This window comes from Myotis nattereri (genome assembly GCF_964212035.1).
Source record: "Myotis nattereri genome assembly, chromosome: X".
NCBI lineage: Eukaryota > Metazoa > Chordata > Mammalia > Chiroptera > Vespertilionidae > Myotis > Myotis nattereri.
Genome location: NC_138078.1, coordinates 90,952,803 through 90,979,025, shown reverse-complemented (window position 1 = coordinate 90,979,025; position 26,223 = coordinate 90,952,803). Strand labels below are relative to the sequence as shown.

At 41.8% G+C, this 26,223-nt stretch overlaps 1 protein-coding gene across 2 annotated transcripts in view; it reads left to right on the top strand.

Moving 5' to 3' along the window:
- Positions 1-26,223, top strand: part of SYTL4 (synaptotagmin like 4) — a 41,912-nt gene that overhangs the window by 5,080 nt on the left and 10,609 nt on the right. Inside the window, exons 5-12 of one of the 2 annotated variants that reach the window (XM_081080890.1) lie at positions 10,581-10,682; positions 11,183-11,258; positions 16,616-16,706; positions 16,822-16,925; positions 17,435-17,545; positions 18,682-18,860; positions 19,079-19,181; positions 25,739-25,900. In XM_081080890.1, coding sequence (XP_080937016.1) covers positions 10,581-10,682; positions 11,183-11,258; positions 16,616-16,706; positions 16,822-16,925; positions 17,435-17,545; positions 18,682-18,860; positions 19,079-19,181; positions 25,739-25,900 — 928 coding nt within the window. The remainder of the gene's footprint in view (positions 1-10,580; positions 10,683-11,182; positions 11,259-16,615; positions 16,707-16,821; positions 16,926-17,434; positions 17,546-18,681; positions 18,861-19,078; positions 19,182-25,738; positions 25,901-26,223) is intronic. The other variant, XM_081080891.1, reaches the window with a different exon arrangement.

The window sequence follows — 26,223 nt, the reverse complement described above, 5'->3', positions numbered from 1 at the left end:
TGTTGAGAGTGTCTGTCTAGTGCCTTTATACTTGAATGATATGTTGGCTGGATATTATATTCTTGGGTCACACTTTCTTTCCCTCAGAATGTTGTAGACATTATTGTCTTCTGCCACTGGATGTAACTGTGAAGAAGTCTGAGGCTAGCTAGCTAGTTCTTATTTTTCTCCCTTGTAGGTAACTCATAGTGTGTGTGTGTGTGTGTGTGTGTGTGTGTAAACAAATTCCTTTTATTTTTCTTTTAAAAATATTTTTTATTGATTTCAGAGAGGGAGAGAGAGAGAGAGAGAGAGAGAGAGAGAGAGAGAGAGAGAGAGAGAGAAACATTGATGAGAGAAAATCACTAATCGGCTGCCTCTTGCATGCCCCCTACTGGGAATCAAATCATGACCTCCTGGTTCATAGGTCGATGCTCAACCACTGAGCCACACCAGCCGGGCTAGTTTTCTTGAAGTTTAGTAACTTAGCAAGGATATGTCTCAGTGGTATATCACTTTTCCCTAACATGTACCCTTGATGAGTTCTTTCTTCATTGCTGGACAAATTTTTTGTACTGTATACTCTGAACTTTTTTCTTTTTTAATTAGTTAAGTTCTCCACCTGAGGGACATTGGATTTCCTTGTTCTCCATTTCTGTCCTTTTCTTTTATTATTAAATGCAAGATGAATAGTAATTAAGCATGATTAGCCCAACCCTTTCCTCTGTGTTATTACTTTGATTTTCAGCCAGTTTTCTCTTCCCCTCCTTCCCTTATTTCCTCCCTCCCTTCCTTTTTGCTTTTCTAATTATTTGAATGGATTATCTTATTTAGGTTTTAATTTGTTCTCTCATTTCAATCTTCCTTTTCCTCTAATTTTGTTACTTTAATAGCTAGTATTTGAACTCTTGCATTTTATCAAATCTATATTCTTATTCAATTCCTGTGCAATGTAAAAGATTCACAAGAAACATACTTATTTTCCTAGGGCTATATTATTCTCCAGAATGGGTTCTTTGTTCATTTTTCAAGTTATTTCTCCCCCCTCACACCTAATGGCATATTTACATATTTGCAAGATCATTTCTTTTCATTTTATTCATGCTTAACATGGGAAGTTCTGCCTATATATTTTTTTTGCTCTGATATAATAATGTGTGAGTTCTTCTTGACAGGCTTCTCACCTCAACTTGAAACAATTTATCTCTTCCCACTCCCCACTACATTTTGATTTAAGGGTAAAATATTGCTTTCTATATACTTCTTTTTTTTTGTAACCCTAGGGGAGGGGCAAAAGGCAAGTTGGGGGTTGAGCATTACAGTCTCCTAAAATTATCTTAAATATCCCAGCTCATTCAGCCCAGTTACAGATGTGTCCTCTAGCTCATACCAGTGCCCTGAGAGATGACATATGCCGGTGGTCTTGTCTGCCTCAGTTGGGGTTCCCCAGGGATATCTGGGACTACAAATCTTAAAGACTCTGTTTTCCTTGACTTATTCCAGGACTGCTTAGTCACTCACTCAGTTTGCACATCTCCATATTGGAAGTTTTACTGAGCTATATCTTTCTTCTGTTTTCTTAGCCATGATCTTTTGAACTTTATGAGTTGAGACTTTACTCCTTTCCTCACTTGGTTGCTGCTGGTGAATTTTTGGCTTTTTATTTGTGCTTTATTTCTAACTTTCCCTCAGCCAAAGACAAATAACTCTCTCACATTTTATATGGTTGTTGAAAAGCAATATGGAAATATATTAAATGTGTAACCACACCGCTTCTTCCCCGGACAAGAGTTGTTAATAATTTTGGTATATGGACTATCAGACTGTCTAAATGTACACATATGGGATAGATTCTTAAAAAAATTTTTGGTTTTATTTTTAAATTACAGTTTACATTCAATATTATTTTATATTAGTTTCAGGTGTATAACATAGGTAAGACAGTCATACACTTTACAAAGTATTCCCCCTGATAGTGCCAGTATATACCTGGCACCACACAGAGTTATTAAAATATTATTGACTACATTTTCTATGCTGTATTTACATACTCATGACTATTTTATAACTACCAATTTGTACTTCTTTTTTCTAATATGTACTTCTTAATCCCTTCACCTTTTCCACTCAGTCCCCCAAGCCCCTCTTCTCTGATAACCATCAGTCTGTTCTCTGTATCTATGAGTCTGTTTCTATTTTGTTCATTTATATTGTTATTTAGATTCCACATGTAAGTGAAATAATGTGGTATTTGTCTTTCTCTGGCTGACTTATCTTACCTTTAGTGACAGTATGGATGGACCTAGAGGGTTTCTTAAATTTTTAATTTACTTTTTAAAATGTTATTCTATATGCACATTACGTGAACCAGGAAGAACTTTAAAAACTCAATAATACAGATAATTGGATAGAAAATGGACAAAAGATTCGAACAGACATTTCACTAAAGACAATATACAGGTGTGCAATAAGCACTTTAAAAGATGCTCAACATCATTAGTTACTACAGAAATGCAAATTAAGATTATAGTAAGATGCTACCATATACTCACTATAATGGCTAAAATGAAAAATACTGAGCATTCCAATTGTCTGTAATGATGTAGAGCAACTGGAATACTCATACACTGCTGGTGTAAATGTACAATAGTCAAGCCACTTTGAAAAGCAGTTTAGTAGTGTCTTAACAAGTTAAATGTACACCTATCTTGTGATTCAATCATTCCATTCCTAGGTATTTACTCAAGAGAAGTGATAGCATATGTCCATATAAAGACTTATACATGAATGTTCATAGCAGCTTTATTTGTAATATTCAAAACCTAGAAACATCCCAAAGGGATAAATTGGCATTTGTTTATACAGTGGAATACTACTCAGCAATGAAAAGGAATGGACTACTGATACATGCAGCAACATGGATGAATCTCAGAATAATCATGGTGAGTGAAAGAATCCAAATAAAAAAGACACACTGTATGATTCTGTTTATATAAAATTCTAGCAAATGCAAACTAAATTTGAGTGACAGAAAGGTGGATGGATTACCAAGGGGCACGGGGAAGTTTGGGTAGTAATATATGTGTTCACTAACTTAATTGTGGTAATGGTTTCATGAGTGTACATACATGTCAAAACTCATCAAATTGCACACTTAAACATGCAGTTTATGTCAGTTATAATTCAAGTTGTACAAAGGAAAAAATATATAGGATAATATAACCTTGATATCTTTCTATGTCAGCACCAAGGGTCTACATCATTCATTTTGCTATCTGTGTAGTATTTCCTTGTATGTATATACAACAAATCCTTAAATAACATTTTTTCATTCAACGTCATTTCCTTATAATGTTGATGACAAAAAACTTGATTCCAGGCCAAGGCTACTGTCTGTGTGACAGTTGCATGTTCTCCCCATGTCTGTGCGTGTTTTCCCTGGATACTCCAGTTTCCTCCCACATCCCAAACCTGTGTATGTTAGGTTAAGTGGTGTATAAATTATCCCAGTGTGAGTGTGAGTGAGTGGAGCTGGGTGTGAGTGTGCCCTGTGATGGAAGGGCATCCTGTCCAGTGCAGGTTTCTGTCCTGCACCCTGAGCTGAGTCTCTGGCCACCAGTGACCATGAACTGAAATAAACAGGTTGAAAAATAATTATCTTACTTGTTCTTTTTAATTTTTCTTAAATGTATGTATAGCTCACATTTAATATTAGAAGTGCTGTGGGTTTTTATTTAGAAGTTTGGTGGTGTTTTTGTGATCAGAAATATGCCATAAGTACTTAACCGTTGTTTATATCAATTAGCCTGTGATAAAATTGGTTTTGTTATACGTCGTTTCACTTAAAGTCACAGTTTCCAAGAACCTATGGATGACACAAAGTGAGGAGTTACTGTATGTAGTGTGATTTTATCCACACAGCCTTGGGTGGGTGACTCATCTGTTTTAGGTGATGAGGCCCCCTTTTTCCTTTGTGGGTAAGGATAAGAGTGGCTTTATTTCCTGAACTTGATTAACACATCTGACATCATCGGTTAGAATGTAATTTCTGAATCCTATTGCTTCTGGCTGTCTATGACTTTTTGTCTCATTGGATCCAGAAAACTCTTATTTATTCTAACCATGAAAACAGATTAAGTGGCCATAAATGATCTTTTCCATAAAATTATGGCGCTTAAGAGATAATCTAATTCAACCCCCTTATTTTTTTTACAGAAAAGAGGGCAGGATAAGTGATTTACTTAAGATCATAAAGATAGTTAGAGCCCAGGACTCCCGTCTCTTTATTTTTTTACTGCACAGATGTCAAATAATTGCTTTTTACCCCTAGGGTTGTTTGTATTAGCTCTGGATCTGTATATATTAATCTTTAGGGAAAAATACAAGCAGAAAATACTCTCCATGGACCATTGTTAAACTACCTCTCTGGAGGAATGGTTTTACTTTGGGTTATTTATTCTGTGGAGCAAAGGGGGGAAAAGAATATTTCCCAAGTAAAAGTAAAATCAAGCTCCCTGCTGTGTCTTGGACTTTAAAAATGACTGCTGTTTCACTTCTTGCATTCCCTAGGATTTCAACCAATCCTGTTTTCATAGAACTACCTTAAACACCAGTTGATAACTTGGAAACTTCATTGCTTACTGCCTAAGACAGATTTTTCTTACTTCAGTCTTTGTTCATTTACTGTTTAGTTTATTTGTTAATAAATACCCATGAATGCCTACTATTTGCCAGGCATTGTTTTGAGCAGTGTGACACACTGATGAATACAACAAAGTCCCTTCCTTGTTGTATTCAAGGAAGCTTAAATTTGCGGGTAGAAAACACAGACAATAAATAATCAAGTAAATATATTGTATACTAGAGGCCCGGTGCACAAAAATTTGTACACTCGGGGGGAAAGAGGGGTCCCTCAGCCCGGCCTGTGCCCTCTCGCAGTCTGGGACCCCTCGGGAGATAACACCCTGCTAGCTTAGGCCTGCTCCCGGGTGGCAGAGGGCAGGCCCAATCCCTAAGTGCAGCCCCTGGTCGGGCTCAGAGCAGGGCTGATTGGGTAGTTGGGGCGCCACCCCTGTCATGCACAGAGCAGGGCGGATTAGGAGGTTGCGATGTCACCCTCAGTCACGCTCAGGGTAGGGCCGATTGGGGGGTTGGGGCACCGCCCCCTGTCACACTCAAGGCAGGGTCGATGGGCAGGTTGCGGCGCCACCCCCTGACACGCACAGAGCAGGGCCCATCAGGGGGTTTGGGGCTCTGTACCCTGTCACACACAGAGAGGGGTCGATCAGGGGGTTGGGGAGCTGCCCCCTGTCACGCACAGAGCAGGGCCCATCAGGGTGTTGGGGCTCCGTACCCTGTCACGCACAGAGCAGGGTCGATCAGGAGGTCGGGGAGCTCCCCCCTGTAACGCACAGAGCAGGGCCGATCAGGGGTTAGGGAGCTCCCCCCTGTCACTCACAGAGTAGGGCCGATAGGGGAGTTGGGGCACCGCCCCCTGTCACACACAGAACAGGGCTGATCAGGGGTTGGGGCGCCACTACTCTCACACTCAGGGTAGGGCTGATGGGGAGGTTATGGCTCTACCCCATCACACACAGAGCAGGGCCCGTTGGGGGGCGTTGGGGTGCCGCACCCTGTCACACACAGAGCCGCAGGGCGATCAGGGGGTTGGGGTGCCTTCCCCTGTCATGAACAAAGCAGGGCCGATAGGGAGGTTGTGGCCCCGCCCCCTGTCACACACAGAGCAGCAGGGTGATCAGGGGGTTTGGGCGCTGCCCCCTGTCGCACTGATCCCGGTGCCGGAAGGCCTCGCGGCTCCGCTGATCCTGGTGCTGGGAGGCATATTACCCTTTTACTATATAGGATAGAGGCGTGGTACACGGGTGGGGGCCGGCTGGTTTGCCCTGAAAGGTGTCCTGGATCAGGCTGGGGGTCCCGCTTGGGTGCCTGGCCAGCCTGGGTGAGGGTATGATGGCTGTTTGCAGCTGGTCACACACCCTTCAGGGTGGGGGTCCCCACTGGGGTGCCTGGCCAGTCTGGGTGAGGGGCTGAGGGCTGTTTTCAGGCTGGCGGGTGACTGAAGCTCCCAACCGCTCCTTTATTCTTTTTTTTTTTTTTTATTCTGGGCCAGCTTTAGCTCTGAGGCTTGGCTCCAGCTCTTAGGCCTCCGCTGCTGAAAGCAGGTTTCTGGCCTTTGTTTACCTTCTGTATTTGAAACAATGTTGCAGTACTGCTGGCTGAAGCCTGGTGACTAAAGCAGGTTTCTGGGGTTTTGTTTAGCTTCTATATTTGTAACATAGTTGCTTAGAGTTGCAGCTCAGAGGCCGGCAGCGGCAGGCAGGGAATGTTGGAGTCCTCCATCACTGAAGCAAGCAAGTCTCATGTTCGCTTTAAGCTGCCTGGCTGCCGGCCGCCATCTTGGCTTGCAGTTAATTTGCATATTGCCCTGATTAGCCAATGGGAAGGGTAGCGGTCGTACGCTAATTACTATGTTTCTCTTTTATTAGATAGGACTAGAGGCCCGGTGCACAAAAATTTGTGCACTTGCGGGGGAAGGGTGGGTCCCTCAGCCCGGCCTGTGCCCTCTCGTAGTCTGGGACCCCTTGGGAGATAACGCCCTGCTGGCTTAGGCCTGCTCCCGGGTAGCAGAGGGCAGGCCCAATCCCTAGGTGCAGCCCCAGGTCGGGCTCAGAGCAGGGCCGATTGGGGAGTTGGGGCGCCGCCCCCTGTCATGCACAGAGCAGGGCGGATTGTCACACTCAAGGCAGGGTCAATGGGGAGGTTGCGGTGCCACCCCCTGTCACGCACAGAGCAGGGCCCATCAGGGGGTTTGGGGCTCCGTACCCTGTCACGCACAGAGCAGGGTCGATCCGGGGGTTGGGGAGCTCCCCCCTGTCACTCACAGAGTAGGGCCGATAGGGGAGTTGGGGCACTGCCTCCTGTCACACACAGAGCAGGGCGGATCAGGGGGTTGGGGCGCCACCACTCTTACACTAAGGGCAGGGCCGATGGGGAGGTTATGGCTCTACCCCATCACACACAGAGCAGGGCCCGTGCGGAGGGGTGGGGCACCACCCTCTATCACCCACAGAGCAGGGCCAATCAGGGGGTTGGGGCGCCGCCACTCTCACACTCAGGGCAGGGACGATGGGGAGGTTATGGCTCTACCCTGTCACACACAGAGCAGGGCCCATGGGGGGGGGGGGTTGGGGCGCTGAACCCTGTCACATACAGAGCTGCAGGGTGATCGGGGGGTTGGGGAGCTCCCCCATATCAGGCACAGAGCAGGGCTGATCAGGAGGTTGGGGCGCCTTCCCCTGTCACAAACAGAGCAGGGTGGATAGGGAGGTTGTGGCCCCGCCCCCTGTCACACACAGAGCTGCAAGGCAATCAGGGGGTTTGGGCGCTGCCCCCAGTCATGCTTATCCTGGTGCTGGGAGGCCTCGCAGCTCCGCTGATCCTGGTGCTGGGAGGCATATTACCCTTTTACTATATACGGTAGAGGACTGGTGCATGGGTGGGTCTGGCTGGTTTGCCCTGAAGGTTGTCCTGGATCAGGGTGGGGGTCCCCACTGCGGTGCCTGGCCAGCCTGGGTGAGGGTAAGATGGCTGTTTGCAGCTGGTCACACACCCTTCAGGGTGGGGGTCCCCACTGGGGTGCCTGGCCAGTCTGGGTGAGGGGCTGAGGGCTGAAGCTCCCAACTGCTCCTTTTTTTCTTTTTTCTTTTATTCTGGGCCAGCTTTAGCTCTGGCTCCAGCTCTGAGGCCTCTGCTGCTGAAAACAGGTATCTGGTTTGTTTGGATTCTATAATCGAAACAATGTATAACTCCAGCTCTGAGATCCCGGCTCACTGAAAGCAGGTTTCTGGGGTTTTGTTTAGCTTCTATATTTGTTACAATGTTTCAAACTGCAGGCTCAGAGGCCAGCAAGGCAGGTGGGGGAACGTTGGTTTCCTCCATCACTGAAGCAAGCAAGCCTCATGTTAGTTTCAAGCTGCCTGGCTGCCGGCCGCCATCTTGGTTGGCAGTTAATTTGCATATTGCCCTGATTAGCCAATGAGAAGGGTAGCAGTTGTACGCTAATTACCATGTTTCTCTTTTATTAGATAGGATAAGATGTTGACAAGTGCTATGGAGAAAATGAAGTAGACCAAAAGGATATGGGGTGCTAGGAAAGCATGTGTGTACATATACTGTTTTATTAAGGACATCCAGGGAAAAGTCTTAATAAGGTAACATTTGAACAAAGATGTCAAGCAAATGAGGGAACAAACCCTGAGAGTATCTGGGGGAAAAGCATTCTAAGCAGAGAAAGCAAAAGATATAAAGACTTAAGGTGAGTTTGTGTTTGGCATGTTAGAGTAGTCTGGAACTGCATTAGAAGGGGAGAAGGGTAGAATATGAAGACAGAGATAGGGTGAAAAGCAGATCATGTAAGACTTTGTTGATACTGTAAGGACTCTGTCTTTTACTCCAAGTGAGATGGAGAGCTCTGAATGACTGATACTATTTTTTTCTTTTTCTAAATTGACATAAAATTCACGTAGTATAAAATTAATAACTTTAACATTTTAAAGGTATGTATTTTAGAACATTTTCATCAATCCAAGAAGAAACCCTGGACCTATTAAGCAGTCATTCCACATTTCTTCAAGCCCCTAACCTGCTTTCATTCTCTATGAATTTGTCTATTCTGGACATTTTGTATAAATGGAGTCAATGAAATGTGACCATTTATGTCTGGCTTCTTTAAATTAACATAATTTTTCAATGTTCATCCATGTTGTAGCATGTATTAGAACTTCATTCCTTCTTACTGTTGATAATATTTCAATTTATATATAGACCACATTTCATTCATCCATTCATCCATTGATGGACATTTGGGCTGTTGGCTATTGAGAATAATGCTGCTATAAGCATTTGTGAACAGGTTTTTTTGTGGAAACATGTTTTCATTTCTCTTGAGTGTATACCTAAGAGTGGTATTGCTGGGTCATATGGTAATTCTATATTGGATATATATTTTAAAAGCTCATTTTAGCTGTTGAGTTGAGGCTACATTATGAGGGATAAGGGCACAAGTAGGGAGTTTGGTTAGAAGGCTATTGCAGCCATCCAGGAGCTAGATGATGGTGGTTTGGACCAGGGTAATAGCAGTGGAGGGGGTGAGAACTGGTTAGATTTTAGACATACATTGAAGATATAGCCCAGAAAATTTGCTAACACATTGGTTTTGTATTGTGAAAAAACAATGGGAATCAAGGATGATTCTTAAAAATTTTGACCTGAGAAATGAAAGGAGGGAGTTGCCATTTGATGAGATTGAGAGAAGAGCGGGTTTGGGGGAGGATTAGGGCTTTGGTTTCAGACTTGCTATGTTTGAACATCCAAGCAGTCAATTAGGCTCTTGGAAATATAAGTCTGGCATTTGATTGAGATATAAATTTAGGAGTTATTAGTTTACTAACATGTAAAGAATATGAGATTAGATAAGATCACATAGGAATAATTCCAGGTAGTGAAGAGAAGCAGTCCAAGGAATAAGCCTGGACACATCTAAAGATTAGAGGTCTAGAACATGAGGAAGGACCAGCCCAGGAGATTGAGAATGAGTAGCCAGTGAGGTCAGAGGACCAAGAGAGTTTGGAGTCCTGGCAGCCAAATGATATTACTTCAGATCCTTGAGGGGGAAAAAAAATTTTTCTTGCTACTCTCACAAATTCCTAAAAGTAAGGGGTCTAGGAATTGTGCTCTTTCCTTTAGAGATGAGGATTGCTCTTTTGAATGACTTGTTCATTTTCATTAAGCTGAAAAAGAATTCTGGTCTCCTGAATACTGTCTTCAAATTATATTACTTATTTGTGTATATACTTTAAGCCCCACTGAGGGCATTTAGTCAAGAATGTAGTCAACAAATATGTGAGTGCCCACTCTATGCTAGTTTCTCTTCTAGGCATTGGGAACACAACAGTGAACAAGATGCATGCTCACTGATCTCACAGAACTTAGGCTAATGGAGAAAGACATTAAGCAAAGCATTTGTTTAAATTATTGAACAAATTAAATAATTTCTTTAAAAGACATAAATAATTAGATATGTGATGACTATTACCAAGAAATGAGGATGCTTTAAGAGCACATAGGAAGGTTACTAATGCAGACTTAGAGCAGCTTGGCCAGAGAGATATGGAAGGATTAACATATAAGGAGAGACCTGAAGGAGTAGATTTAGCCAGGTGAAGAAAAATGGCCATTGTGAAAAGAATATCCATGGCAGAGAAAAGAGGGAGAGTGTTGTTATATTAGGGGAACCAAAATACCCTCATCATTCTGGAATGTAAAATATAAGGTGAAGTGGAGGGTAAAAAGATGAGTCTGGAGAGGTGAGCAGGGGTCAAATCATTAGGATTTTCTTGACATGCTGAGTTTGACTCAATCCCAATAGCAGTGGGGAACTGCTGAACAATTTTAAAAGTATACTCAGATAATTATTCTAGAAAGGTCACTTAGGCTACCATTGTGAATAGGTTGGAAGGAAGGCTGATACTCATCAGGAGAGCCCACTTCCTTTATATCTTGGCTCTTGGGTTTTATTCTAGTGTACCAATCGAAGTGCCCAAGCCGAAAAGTGGAAAGAGTGCACTGGAGGCTGAGAGTGAGAGTCTGGATAGCTACACGGCTGACTCAGATAGCACATCCAGGTGAGATCCCTGCAAATCCCTGCCCATCTGTTCAACCAAACTTCCCATTTTGTTCTCTAGCATCAGAATGCAAGGCTCCTATGCCTTCATTGTTCCTGACTTCTCTTCAGCAAGTTGAATGAAATCTTGTCTCTGACCTTGCTACAAGTCTTTCATTAGCACTTCAACTGTTGTCTCCAATCACAGTCTTCAGGAGCACACTAACTTCCACAGGCTACAGTGCCTTGGAGGAGTGTTCCTGGACCAGCAGCAACAGATGCTGCTGTCCTTTAGTAATTGGTGTGTGTGTGTGTGTGTGTGTGTGTGTGTGTGTGTGTGTGTGTGTGTTTGTGCAAAGTTGCTTATCTGATCATCTACATTACTTCAAGGAAGATCTGATGTGAAGTTTATCTTATGGATTTGGTGAGAGCAAGCCAGTTGCTTTCCTTCCCTAGAGCTTGGGTCCTTAGAAGAGGAAAGGGAGGAGGTGGTTTTGTTATAACTTCTGTATCTACCTACAGGAGAGACTCTCTGGACAAATCTGGCCTCTTTCCAGAATGGAAGAAGATGTCTGCTCCAAAATCTCAACTAGAAAAGGTAATCTCCCTCCCTCTCTCCCTCCCTCCCATATTCCCTCTCTCTCTCCCTCTGTCTCTGCTCTTTCATTTCTCAGGAAGAATTTAAAGAAAAAATTCAACTAAAAAAGTTTAGTTCTGATTCACTTGGGAACATTTTCTAAGGTTTTGCTTGAAACATTTGAGAAAATAGGTTTTGTACTACTTCCTAGGATTAAATTAAATTCCTAAGATTAAGCTTTTCTTTATGTTTGTAATAGTTTAGTGAAACTCTGAGCCTTATTCTTTTTTTATTTTTATTATTAAAATTTTTTTCAATTACAGTTTACATTCAATATTATTTTGTTTTAGTTTCAGGTGTACAACATAGTGGTTACATAATCATGTACTTTGCAATGTGATCTCCTCAATATTTCAAGTGCCCACCTGCCACCATTAATAGTTATTAAAATATTATTGACTATATTCTCTATGCTGTAATTTACATCTCTGTGACTATTCTGTAACTGCCAATTTATACTTCTTAATCGCTTTACCTTTTTCACTCAACCCTCAAACCCCTCCCTGTGGCAACCATCAGTCTGTTCTCTATATCTGTGGGTCTATTTCTACTTTGTTTGTTCTCTTTTTTTTGTCCTTTAGATTCCACATTTAAGTGAAATCATATGGTATTTTTCTTTCGGTATCTCACTTATTTCACTTAGCATAATATCATCTAGGTCCATCTATGTTGTTACAAATGGTAAGACTTCATTCTTTTTTATGGCCAAGTAATATATATATATACTGAGTGGCCAGATTATTATGACCACCCCATCAGTACATTGTTGGGCCACCTTTTGCCTTCAATACTGCAGCGATTCTTCTTGGCATTGACTCCACGAGATGTTGAAAGGTGATGTGAGGAATCTGACACCATGCCTGATGAATAGCACGGTCCAGTTCTGTGAGATTTGATGGTTGTGGAACAAGTTGCCTGATGGCTCTTTTAACTTCGTCCCACAAATGCTCAATTGGATTGAGATCTGGTGATTGTGGGGGCCACCTAAGCAAGGTAAAGTCTCCCTCATGTGCTTGAAACCACTCCTACACAATACAAGCACCGTGGCATGGCGCATTGTCTTGTTGGAAGAAGCCATCTCCATTGGGTTATGCCATTAACATGAAAGGATGAACTTGATCAGCAATGATACTTAGGTATGTTGTGCTATTCAGATGTTGTTCCACATGAATTAAAGGGCTCAAATCATGCCAGGAAAACATGCCCCAAACCATAACACTACCCCCTCCATCTTGAAGCGTTGTACTCATGCATGTGAGGTGCATGCTTTCACGCTGTTTCCACCAAATTCTCACTCTGCTATCTGCATGATGCACTGGAAATGCGATTCATCGGACCACATAACTTTTTTCCAACGCTCAACTGTCCAATTCTTGTGTACCTGTGCGAATTGGAGACGTTTTATCTTGGTAACTGCAGACAGCAAAGGTGTTCGAACAGGCCTTCGGCTTCCATATCCCATACGATGCAGTGTACAGCTAATTTGCCTACAAACGTCAGGTGGACATAATAATCTGGCCATTCAATACTACTACTTACTTATCCACTCTTCTATAGATGAGCACTCAGGTTGCTTATATATATTTCCTGTTGTAAATAACACTGAAATAAACATAGGGGTGCATATATTCTTTCAAATTACTGTTTTCGGTTTCTTTAGATAAATCCCCAGAAGTGGAATCGCTGGGTCATAAGGAAGTTCCATTATTTTGTTTTGTTAATCCTAACCCAAGGATTTTTTTCCCCCAATGATTTTTAGAGAGAGAAAAGGAGGGAGGGAGGGAAAGGGGAGGAGAGAGGGAGAGAGAGAGAAAGAGAGAGAGAGAGAGAGAGAGAGAGAGAGAGAGAGAGAGAGAAACATCGATGTGAGACACATTGATTGGTTGCCTCCTACATGTGCTCTGACTGTGCCCTTGTAACAAAGGTATGTGCCCTTGACTGGAATGGAACTCGTGACCCTGCAGTACATGAGTTGATGCTCCAACCATTGAGCCACACTTACCAGGGAGGAAATTCCATTTTTTATTTTAAATTTTTGAGGAACTTCCACAATGTTTTCCAAAATGGATGCACCACCAACAGTGCATGAGGGTTCCGTTTTTTCCACATCTTTGCCAACACTTTTTATTTGTTGATGATTTACTGATGATAGCCATTCTGACAAGTGTGAGGTGATAGCTCATTGTGGTTTTAATTTGCATCTCTCTGATGATTAGTGACATTGAACATCTTTTCATATGTCTTTTGAGCATCTGATGTCCTCTTTGGAGAAGTGTCTATTCAGGTCCTTTGCCCATTTTCTGTGTTCTTTGTTTTGTTGTTGTTGTTGCTGAGTTGTATATATATATTTTATATATTTTTTATATTAATCCTTTATCAGATGTTTCATTAGCTAATATTTTCTCCCATTCAGTAGATATTCTTTTCATTTTGTTGATTGTTTCCTATGCTTTACAAAACCTTTTTAATTTGGTGAGTGCCATTTGCTTGTGTTTTCTTTTGTTTCCTTTGCCTGAGGAGATATATCAGAAAAAATATTATTAAGAACAATGTCAGACAGTTTACTGCCTATGCTTTCTTCTAGATTTTATGGTTTCCAGTCTTTCCCTTAAGTCTTTAAACCATTTTGAGTTTATTCTTGTATGTGGTATAAGAAGGTAGTCTAGTTTCATTTTTTATTTTATTTTTTTCCATTTATCTGCCCAATTTTTCCAGCACCATTTATTGACCAGACTGTCTTTACCCCTTCTTGCCTCCTTTATGAATTGACCATATAGTTGTAGGTTTATTTCTGGGCTCTCTATTCTGTTCCACTGGTGTGTGTTTTTAAGACAGTACTATGCTGGTTTGATTACTATGGCCTTGAGGTAATGGTTTATATCAGGTAGTGTGATAGGTCTAACTTTGTTCTTCTTTCTCAAGATTGCTGAAGCTATTATAGGTATTTTGTGGTTCCATAGAAATTGTTGGATTATTTGTTTTAGTTCCGTGAAATGTACCATTAGTATTTTTATACTAATTGCATTGAAACTATAGATTGATTTAGGTAGTATGGACATTTTAATGATGTTAATTCCTCCTGAGTATGGCATATGCTTCCATTTATTTGTATGTTCTTCAATTTATTTCTTTAGTGTTTTATAATTTTCTGAGTACAGGTCTTTTATCTCTTTGGTTAAATTAATTCCTAGGTATTTTATTTTTGATGTAATTGTAAATGGTATTGTTTTCTTCGTTTCCCTTTCTGATATTTCATTATTGGTGTATAAAAATGCAACCAATGTTGAATATTTATTTTGTATCCTGCTACTTTACTGAATTCATTTATCAGTTCTTATAGTTTTTTTTTTTGATGGAATCTTTAGGGTTCTTTATATATAGTATTATGTCATCTTCAAATAATGACAGTTTTACTTCTTCATTTCCAATTTGAATGTGTTTTATTTTTTCTTCTAGTCTGATTGCTGTAGCTAGGACTTCCAGTTCTATGTTGAATATAAATGATGGCAGCAGACATTCCTGTTCTTGTTCTTAGTGGAAATAATTTTAGTCTTTGCCCATTGAATATGATATTGGCTGTTGGTTTGTCATATATGGCCTTTATTATGTTGAGGTATGTTCCCTATGTGCCTCTGGTACCCCTAAGCTTGCCTGGAATTCCTCAAAAGTCTTTTAAGGAAGACTATAATGCAGGTTCAGGCTGGTCGCCACCAGCAGATCCCACAACCTTTTGTGAACTTGTTTGGGTAGGGCTTCAGGGAGTTGGCAGGGTTGGGCTAACATAGTTCTTCAGGCTGATGCTGAGGTGAGGTTTTGGGGACCCAACACAGCAACAGTCATACCAGTAAGGCATATGGGACTGGGGGGAAGTTGGCCCTAGCCCTAAAGCCACACAACTCAGTCTCTCCCTGTGTGTTTCTGGCACCTCCTGAGGTTGCCCTGAATTCCTTGAGAGTTTTTTTTTTTTTTTTTTTTAAGAAAGTCTGTAATTCAGGCCCAGACTGGTTGCTGCCAGCAAAGCCCACAGCTGAGTGCGAGCTTGGCAGGGTGGTGCCTAAAGAAGTTGGCAGGGTGGGATTTGTGTAGTTCTCTCCTGGCTAATGCCATATGGAGGGGAGTGGTTGACCCAGGATCAGATGGCATCTGTGTGCAGTGTGGGAGAGGGACTCAACACAGGGACATTGGTGGTTTTCCCTCTAGCGCTGTTCCTGAAACCACACAATTCAGTTTCTCCCTGCATGATGTCAGCATCCTATAAGTTGCCATCCCTCCACTAAGTGAGTGCCTGCAAGTGAGATTTTGTCACTTCTTTTTTTTCAGAGGGTGCCTGGGTTTCCAGAAGTCTCTCATCTCACCTGGGTGGGCAGAATCCCCGCTAATTTTCAAAACCAGATGTTATGTGTACTGGTGCCCTGGTCTGGGAAACCTGACATGGGGTTGAGACCTCTCGCTCCTCAGGGGGGAAACTCTGAAGCTGAGCTATCCTGCTAGATTCTCAACCATGGGTACAGGAGCAGCCCTTTTTGTATCTCCACTCTTCCTACCAGTTTTGAAGTAGCTTTTTCTGTAAATCTTTAGTTATAAGACTTCAGTTCAGCTAGTCTTAAGATGGTTATCCAGGTTGATTTTTTTATAATCCTATATAATAAAGAGGTGATATGCAAATTGACCCTCATGCCCTCACAAAGATGGCTGCCTACGACCAGGCCAGCAGGGCGGTTAGTGAGGGACAACCAAATGACTGAAGAAGCAGGCTGTGTGGGGCAACTAGGCCGGCAGGGGAGTTAGTGAGGGATGACCAAACGACTGAACAAACAGGCTGCGTGGGGCGACCAGGCCGGTGGGGGGGGGCAGTTAGGGGTGACCAGGCCAGCAGGGGGCGCAGTTGGGGGTGATCGGGCTGGCAGGGGAGCAGTTAGGTGACAATCAGGCTGGAAGGGGAGTGGTTAGGGGGCAATCAGGCTGGCAGGCAGAAGTGATTAGGGGCAATCAGGCAGGCAGGCAAGTGAGCGGTTAAGAGCCAGCTGTCCCAGGATCGGGCCTAAACTGGCAGTTGGACATCCTCCAAGGGGTCCCAGATTAGAGAAGGTGCAGGCTGGACTGAGAAGATCCCCCCACTGCATGAATTTCATGTACCGGGCCTCTAGTTTAATTATAATTTTGATGTGGCCCTGGGAGGAGGTGAGTCTAACTTCCATCTACTCTGCCATCTTGGATCAGTTCCCTGAGCCTTATTCTTTATGAGGTTATTCTTCCTTACTCCATCCTTTCACTTATCCAACTGTCCTTTTCCATTTCCTTGCCCTATTCTTTCCTAGGAAACTCAATCTGGAGGTCAAAATGTGATACCTGTCAATGAGGGTGAAATGATATTCAAGAAGAACACCAGAAAAATCTTCAGGCCTTCAGGTAGCCGTCTTTCTTTCATGGCCTTTTGAGATTGAAATTCTGAGTGCCCTTGATGGGTTCTTAGTATGGAGAATAGTATGTTTCTTTTGATTTGGTATTTTGGTCTTCCACTTAGAATATACTAAATCTGTGATTGATCTTCGCCCGGAAGATGTGGGGCATGAATGTGGCTCCTTGGGAGACAGAAGCAAATCTGTCCCTGGACTCAGTATGGATATGGTAAGTATCTTTCTATTTCACATGGTAACTAGGTGAAATTTTATATATCTAGAATAGACTTTAGTACCTGATAATCTCAACCAACCTGTTTAATTATTTAGGAAAAGGCAACATGAATCTTTATTTTCCCAAATTACTAAAGTAAATCTGGTTGCTGAATTGCTTAAAGAAAGACTGTCTTCACTGTCTCTTTTATCTTCTAATACATTGTTTGATATATGGTTGGGTGCTCAAATAAATACTTATTTTTTATTAAAATGTAAACGGATGGCTGGATTGGGGCAGTCAAATGGGAAAGAGATATTCTTAATCTTATTCTTTGATATTTGAGAATGATGGAATATAGCTTGGAAGCTTGAAATGGGGGGACAAAAATAAGGATATGTGCATACATGTTCACATGACACCTCAGGGATTAGCAACAATTATGGCTTCCACTAAAGGAAGACTATTAGTTTTTGAGATATTTATTATTTTTATTAACTCTGAATTTATCCTTATTGCTTTAGGAAGAAGAAGAAGAAGAGGAAGAAGAGGAGGAAGAAGAAGACATTGACCACCTGGTTAAGTTGCATCGCCAGAAACTAGCCAGAAGCAGCCTGCGAAGTGGCTCCTCCATGGTAAGTTCTGTTAGTTCTTTGACTGTAGACATGTTTGGATACCAGGAAGGAAGAAAGTGCCACCTTGGAGCAGAGTCAGGACCTGGGGAAACATTCTAGTCACCCTTTCTAGGTAACCTAGAAAGGTGTTGTCAGGGGAGGCTAGTTGGGGGTGATCAGGCCGGCAGGGGAGCAGTTAGGCGTCAACTTAGACTAACTGTTCCTGTCCTCAATTTAGATCGTAGTTGCTTACTGCACAGCTAGGTGATTTCCTCAGCCTCTGTCCTAGAGATTAATATGTCACGTAATAATTAGGGATAGAGACGTGTTTCATCACAGCTTTTTGAACAGTAACCGTTAGCTTCTTTCTTAAAGAGTTACTCAGGCCATGAAGTGAGCAAGATCAGATTTCTTTATCAGAACCCAACCCAAATCTCACATTCAAGGATAGTGAGTGTCATGAGAAGGGCCCTGGCAGTATTAATTGGCATTAGGGTGTGATTAAGGAGCAACAGTACCAATCATAATCATGAAGTTAAAAGAACGTTTAAGAATTAGGGCTTAGTTACATCATAAGTATGAAGATTGATGTTTAGGAGGAACAAGAGTCAGGAACCAGAGTGATTAGAGTTTGTTCCTGCTCACACACAGGAAGAGAATAGCAGGCTTGCAGAGTTTATCACAACCTGAGAAGATGTATTTTTACCTCAGGTGGGATTTTGATCCTTTCACTTTTTTCTGTAGCCTTTGATAGGAATAAGATAGGGAAAAGAAACACACAGATAATTAAGGCACTTTGTTTTAAGTAGTAACTGTCCCCTTATAGTGAGTGTTTTAGCATATATAACAAATACCAGAAGTGAGATTATGTCTTGTATGCCTTGGCCACCTTCTAAGGCAGGTGAAAATTAACAATAAAATATGTAAAAATAGGGGAAGAGGAGAAACTAAGAACCTATAAGAGTCATGAGCTAAAGTGAGAGTGCTACTAGATGTCTCTTATACTCTGAGTACAAGAGTGTTGGTATACTGGCTTGTAGGAACTTTGGAAATTTTTGTTTTATTCATTGACTGTGGTTGTATCATGAGGAAAGATGTGAGCCATGTGGATGGGGGAGTATGCCTTCACCAGATGTTTGTGGGTGCTTTATCTTCAGAGTACAATAGGCAGCACAATGAGCATCTATAGTGAAGCTGGTGATTTCGGGAACATCTCTGTGACTGGCAAGATTGCCTTTTCCCTGAAGTATGAACAGCAAACACAGACTTTGGTCATCCATGTGAAGGAGTGCCACCAACTGGCTTATGCTGATGAAGCTAAGAAGCGCTCTAATCCGTGAGTGTTTCTAGAACTTGACTGATGCTCTGAAATGAGCGCTCAGATCCTGTCATCTATTTGGGAACTCTTGAACTGAGATTATCCCTTCCTGGATGAATAGGAATGTGTGATTGAGAGTGGTTAGGAGAGATGTGGGAAAGGGACCACGATCGGGAAAATGCAAGAATGGCATATCTAAGAGGGTTTGATATGACATTTTAATTTCTGGTTTCCAGATATGTGAAGACTTATCTGCTGCCTGACAAGTCCAGGCAAGGAAAAAGAAAAACCAGCATCAAGAGGGACACCATCAATCCACTATATGATGAGACCTTCAGAGTAAGTATCCAGATCCAGAGGGAAGGGTAACATGTTCTATCTTGTGCACTAAATAAGCTGTAGCTGTTCTCCTGCTACATGGCTGGTTGACATGGTTTTCAGTGTCCATGTCTGTGTCTAGGAATACACTATGGGCATCTGTTCACATCCTGGCCTCCAGAGAAGAGAACAAAGGTGATATGGCTTTCATGGATTGTTGTGAAGATAGATATTCACATGGCCACAAATCTCCATTTAAGAAGTCATTTGGGGGATCAAAGATGGTTGCAGAGTAGGTAGAAGTTACACCTACCTTCTCCTAGGACCATAGCAAAATTACAACTAAACTACAGAACAATCAATCTGAATACCCAACTGAAGACTAGGTGAACAGAAGTCATAACTAAGGATATACAGAAGGCACGTTGAGACTGGTAGGAGGGGCAGAGACATGAAAAGGACTGACCCTGTACATACTTGCTGTGGTTTAGAACTTGAAGGGATATTTCTGCTGAAGAAGTTCCCTCATAGGAGCAAGGGACCTCAACTACATGCCAGACTCCCTAGCTCAGAGTACCCTAGTTGGGAAAAGGAGCTCACATAATATCTGGCTGTGAAAATCAGCAGGGAATCCATCCACCAAGGTGTGGTGGGAGACTGCTGGAAACCCAGGAAATCCTCTTAAAGAACCAGTACACAAAATCTCACTTTCAGGCACTCACCCTGGGCTCTATGGAAGGGATGATGGCTCGAAGGAGGGAGGAGACTGGTTTCATACAGGGAGAGATTTGATTGAATGACTTGGGGAAAGGGCTGAAGGGATAGCCACCAATGTACTTGTGCTGGGTCTGTCTTTTATACTGCCCATTGATGCCATCTTTCCTGGGTCAAGCACTTCCATCCATACAGCATTAGCCAGGAGAGATGGCCCCTCCTCACTGAGTACCTGAGGCCTGCTCTGCCAAGAAAACTCCAATGGATATATATGCTCAAGGCCTCCAGCCTGGACCTGCATTGCAGTCTTTCTTGAAAAACTCTCAAGGAAATTCAGAAAAACTCAGGGAATACCAGAGACACACAGGGAGAAACTGAGTTGTGTAGCTTTGGGGTGAGGGCCCATTTTTCCCACATGCACAAGGAGGCACCACCATTCCTGTGTTTGGCCAGTTTCCACGATCACACAGCATGAGCCTAGGGAGAGGCATTAACCCCTCTCTGCCAACTCCCTCAGGGCCCACCCCACTGCAAAGGTCTGCAGGCCTCAGGCAGGTAGCAGCTGGCCTTGGCATACCCTGAGACTTTTGCTGAGTGGCCTTAGACTCAGCACTGGTGCCTACTTTGTGTAAAATACGCACCCCTACCGGGTAACTCACTGAGAACCTGCTTCATGCAACTCATGTACTGCCAGAGGCTCTTTTAGAGACTGAGTCTAATAGGCAGCCAGTAGGTGGTGATGAGTTTTGGGGTGCCTTGGGACTTTTGGTGACCTGCCCCAGACTCAGTACTGGTGTCATCCAGCCTTGATGCACAGCTTGGCCCCTCCAGTAAGAACTCAGGCCATGCAAGAGCAGCTACCAACCGTGGATTTCCTTGTGGCGCCTAACAGGTAACCTGGGACCAGCTACAGACTGTCTAAATTGATGAGCACTGGAGTCCCTTCCAAGAGGCCTCAGAACCAACACATTGTTGGCTAGCTTGAGACCACATCAGAATATGGCACACAGAAAGGAGGTCTGGGCATGTAACAGAACCTGCAGGTGCAAGTTCCACCTCAGGGGTCAGCAGCTCATATACTGTGGTTGGGGTCAATTCTCACAGGCTGAGCCTACCTGAGGGTCAACTCCACTCACTATTGGGCCAACATCATTAAAGACTCAAATGCAACAGGAGGGATCACATAACCCACACAAGACACACTCCTAAAGCACCCAGCTCAGGTATCATAAAACTGCACTGCTAAGACCCACAGAACACCAACTACATAAGACCACTCTACAAAACCTGGGAGAAATAGCATATCTACCAAATACTTAGAAACAATCACAGAGAGGTAGCCAAAATTGGAAGATAAAGACACATGCCCCAAATAAAAGAATAGAAGAATTCTCCAGGAAAAGAAATAAATGGAATGGAGGCAAGCAATAAAGTGATACAGAGTTCCAGGTAATGGTTATAAGGATGCTGAAGGAACTTAGAGGAAGACTGGATGAACTCAGTGAGAATTTCAAAAAAAAAAAAAAAAAAGAGCTACTAAGCATAAGAAAGGACATAGAAGCCACAAAAAAACAGTCAAAATGAGTAATACAAATCTAAAATGAAGAATAAACTGTCAGAAATCAATAGCAAAGTAGGTGAAGAGGATTGCTTCAGTGATTTGGAATATGATGTAGCATAAAACACACAATCAGAGCATTGAAAGGAAAAAAGAATTTAAAGAAAATGAAGATTCAGGGACCTCTGTGAAGATATTAAGTTTAACAACATCCATATCATCTGGGAACTAGAAGGAGAAGAGAGAGTAAGGGATTGAAAACCTATTTGAAAAAATAACGACTGAAAACTTTCCTACCCTGATGAATGAAAAAGACACACAGGTCCAGGAAGTACAGAGTCCTAAACAAGATGAACCCAAACAAACCCACACCAGTACACATCATAATTAGAATGGCAAAGGTTAAAGACAAAGAGAAAATCATAAAATCAGCTAGAGAAAGACAGTTACCTGCAAAGGTACCCCCATAAGACTGTGAGCTGATTCCTCAACAGAAACTTTTCAGGCCAGAAGTGACTGACATGAAATATTCAAAGTGGTGATAAATAAAGACCTAGAACCAAGATTACTCTACCTGGCAAGGCTGCCATTTAAAACTGAAGGAAAATAAAGAGCTTCTCAGAGAAGAAAAAGCTAAAGGAGTTCATCACCACCAAACTGGTATTACAAGATAGGTTCAAGGGAGTTAAAAAAGAAAGTAAAAACAGAAAAATAAATATGAATGAAAATAGCAATAAATAGGTACCTATAAGTAATCACTTTATATTTAAATGGATTAGATGCTCCAATCAAAAGACATAGGGTAGCTGAATGGATAAGAAAGTAAGATCCTGCTGTCTACAAGAGGTCTACTTCATATAAAAAGACACACAGACTGAAGTAAAGGATGGAAAAAAATATTTCATGCAAATAGAATATAAAAAAGGCTGGGATATCAGTACTTATACCAGAAAAAGTAGATTTTAAAGGCTATTAAAAGAAGACAAAGAAGGACATTACATAAAAATAATTGGATCAATCCAACAAGAGGCTATAACCCTTGTTAACATTTATGCACCCAACACAGGAGCATATAAATATATAAAGGAAATATTGATGGACATAAAGGGAGAGGTCAAGAGTAATAGTCATAGCAGACTACCTTAACACCCTTTGACATTAATGGATAGATCTTCCAGATGAAAAATCAACAAGGAAACAGCAGCCTTAAATGACACATTAGACCAGATGGATTTAATTAATGTTTTCAGATCATTTTACTCCAAAATGGCAGAATATACATTCTTTTCAAGTGCACATGGAACTTTTTTGCAAAACAGACCACATGTTAAAACATCTCAGTAAATTTGAGAAGATTGAAGTCATATCAAGTATCTTCTCCAATCACAATCTTTTGAAACTAGAAATCAATTACAAGAAAAAATGAAAAACACATAAACACATAGAGGTTAAATAACATATTACTAAACAATAAATTGATTAACAACAAGATCAAGGAAGAATTCAAAAGATACCTTGAGATAAATAAAAATGAAAACACAACAACCTAAAATTTATGAGATACAATGAAAGCAGTCTCAATTGGGAAATTCATAGTAATACAGGCCTACCTCAAGAAAAATCTCAATACTGCACAAGAGTTCCCTTTTCTCCGCATCCTTGCCAATACTTGTCACTTGTTGATTTGTTGATGATAGCCATTTTTACAGGTGTGAAGTGCTACCTCATTGTCGTTTTGATTTGCATCTCTCGGATGATCAGTGACTTTGAGCACATTTTCATATGCCTTTTGGCCTTCTGTATGTCCGTTTTGGAGAATGCAGACTGGTGCAGCCTCTGTGGAAAACAGTTTGAAGTTTCCTCAAAAAATTGAAAATGGAACGCTCATTTGACCCAGTGATCCCACTTCTAGGAATATATCCCAAGAGATCAGAAACACCAATCAGAAAGAATATATGCACCCCTATGTTCATAGCAGCACAATTTACAATAGCTAAGATTTGGAAATAGTGTAAGTGTCCATCAGCAGATGAGTGGATTAAAAAACTGTGGTACATCTACACAATGGAATACTATGCTGCTGTAAAAAAAAAGAAGGAACTCCTACCATTTGCAGCAGCATGAATGGAACTAGAGAGCATTATGCTAAGTGAAATAAGCCAGTCAGAGAAAGATAAATATCACATGATCTCACTCATTTGTGGAATATAATGAACAACATAAACTGATGAACAAAAACAGATCCAGACACAGAGAAGCATCAATCAGACCATCAAACCTCAGAGGGAAGGTAGGAGAGGGTGGGGGTAAGGGAGAGAGATCAACCAAAGGATTTGTATGCATGCATATAAGCCTAACCAATGGACACAGACACCAGGGGGGTGGGGGCATGAGTGGAGGTGTGAGGACAATGGGGGGATAAGGACACATATGTAATACCTTAATCAATAAAGAAAAAAATTAAAAAATAAAAGTGGGCAAAGGACCTGCATAGACACTTTTCCAAAGAGGACATACAGATTGCCAATATACATGAAAAGATGCTCCACATAACTAATCATCAAATATATGCAAATTGAAACCACATGGAGATATCACCTCATGCCTGTCAGATGGCTCATCAATAAATTAACAAGTGCTAGTGAGGATGTGGAGAAAAGGAGCTCCTGGGGAACTGCTGGTAGGAATGCCGACTGGTGCAGGCACTGTGGAAAACAGTAAGCAATTTCTTCAAAAAACTAAAAATGGAACTACTTTCTGACCCAGTGATCCCACTTCTGGGAATATATCCAAAGAAACCCAAATTTGTAGCAGGTTAAGAGCCCTTGAGTGACCTCAGTTTCCCCAGCAGCCTCATTCAAAGAGCCCAAACTGAATGAAGCATCAGTTTAGCCCAGTACTAGTCCCACAATCCTACAAGGGAGGCATTACCATAATTCTATTTTACATATGAAGGAACTGAAGTCCAGAGTGGTTAAACCATGTTTGTAAAGTCACACAGAAAGTGAGAAGGCTGGATGCCTGATTCCAAATCCAGTGCTCTTTCAGCCATAGTAGAATTGCCTGGAGCAGGATCAGGACCTAGTAGGTGCTAGTGAGAGAAGACAGTCAAGAATAGGATCAGGGAGATTGGGTAGATTATTCCAGTGGGGGAAATACATGGGTTTCAACTAGAGTTAAAAAGAAGAAGAAAATAAACAAAATAGAAACAGACTTACAGGTACAGAGAACACAGTGATGGGTGCCAGAAAGGAGGGAGGGTTGGGGGAGCTGGGTAAAAAAGGTGAAGGGATTAAGAAGTACTAGTTGGGCCTTAGCCGGTTCGACTCAGTGGATAAAGCATCAGCCCATGGACTGAAGGGTCACAGGATCCATTCTGATCAAGGGCACAAACCTCCTTTGCAGGCTCAATCCCCAATTGGGGCACATGCAGGAGACAAGCAATCAATGTGTCTCTCTCACATGGATGTTTCTCTCTTTGTTTTGCCCCCTCCCTTCCACTCTCTCTAAAAATCAATGGGAAAATGTCCTCAGGCGAGGGTAAACAACAATAAAAAGAAGTACTAATTGGTAATTACAAAATAGTCATGGGGATGTAAGGTACAGCACAGAGATTATAGTGAACAATATTGTAATAACTTATGTATGGTGCCAGGTGGGTACTTGAAATGTTGGGGGGGCACTTTGTAAAACTTATGATTATCTAACTACTATGCATATACCGGAAAGTGATACCAAATAATGTTGAATATAATCTGTAATTGTAAAGTAAAATTTAAATAGCATCATTTGGGATCAAGAGTCTCTGGACAATTTTTTTTAATGTTCCAGTATTCTCTTACCCACTCAAGGAAAATTAATTTCCAGGTTCTCCCATAGAATATGGTAGTTTTTTGTCAAATGGGGTAAGTGGAGGCTTTGAGTGAGGAAACTCATAGTGCTCAGGGACTAGAGCAGTGATGGCGAACCTATGACATGCGTGTCAGAGGTGACACGCAAACTCATTTTTTTGGTTGATTTTTCTTTGTTAAATGGCATTAAATATATAAAATAAATATCAAAAATATAAATCTTTGTTTTACTATGGTTGCAAAGATCAAAAAATTCCTATATGTGACATAGCACCAGAGTTAAGTTAGGGTTTTTCAAAATGCTGACACGCCAAGCTCAAAAGGTTCGCCATCACTGGGCTAGCGTAATGTGATGTTTGAGACTATGGACTTTGGGTATGGTTGCTCAGATTTTGGAGTAATCTTTGCTGAGGAATTATCACTAATTATCTTGGTTTTCTCCTTGTTTTTCACAGTATGAGATCCCAGAATCTCTCCTGGCCCAAAGGACATTGCAGTTCTCAGTTTGGCATCATGGTCGTTTTGGTAGAAACACTTTTCTTGGAGAGGCAGATGTCCAGATGGATTCCTGGAAGCTTGATAAGAAACTGGAACATTGCCTTCCTTTGCATGGAAAGGTAGTCTGTCTGCTTTTACAACTCAGGCAGTTTGCATCTGAGGTGGAATTGTTTGCAGTGTCCTCTGCTGGTACTTGTTGGTAACGTCTTTGAATGTAGTATGCTGTGTAGTTCTAGCGCACTCTGCTGGAGTTTCTGAGTTTGACAGTAATTTCAGATGCACTTGTATGACCAGCAGATGAAGCCATAGTTTTCTTTGAAAAGTCTTTCATATGTGTGCCACGCTTTTCCTCCTAAACTTCCAGAGTATGGCTATATCCTAACATCCTAAATTGCACCTCGTCCCCAAGCTAACCTTTTCGGCGTATCCTAATCTGCGCTCC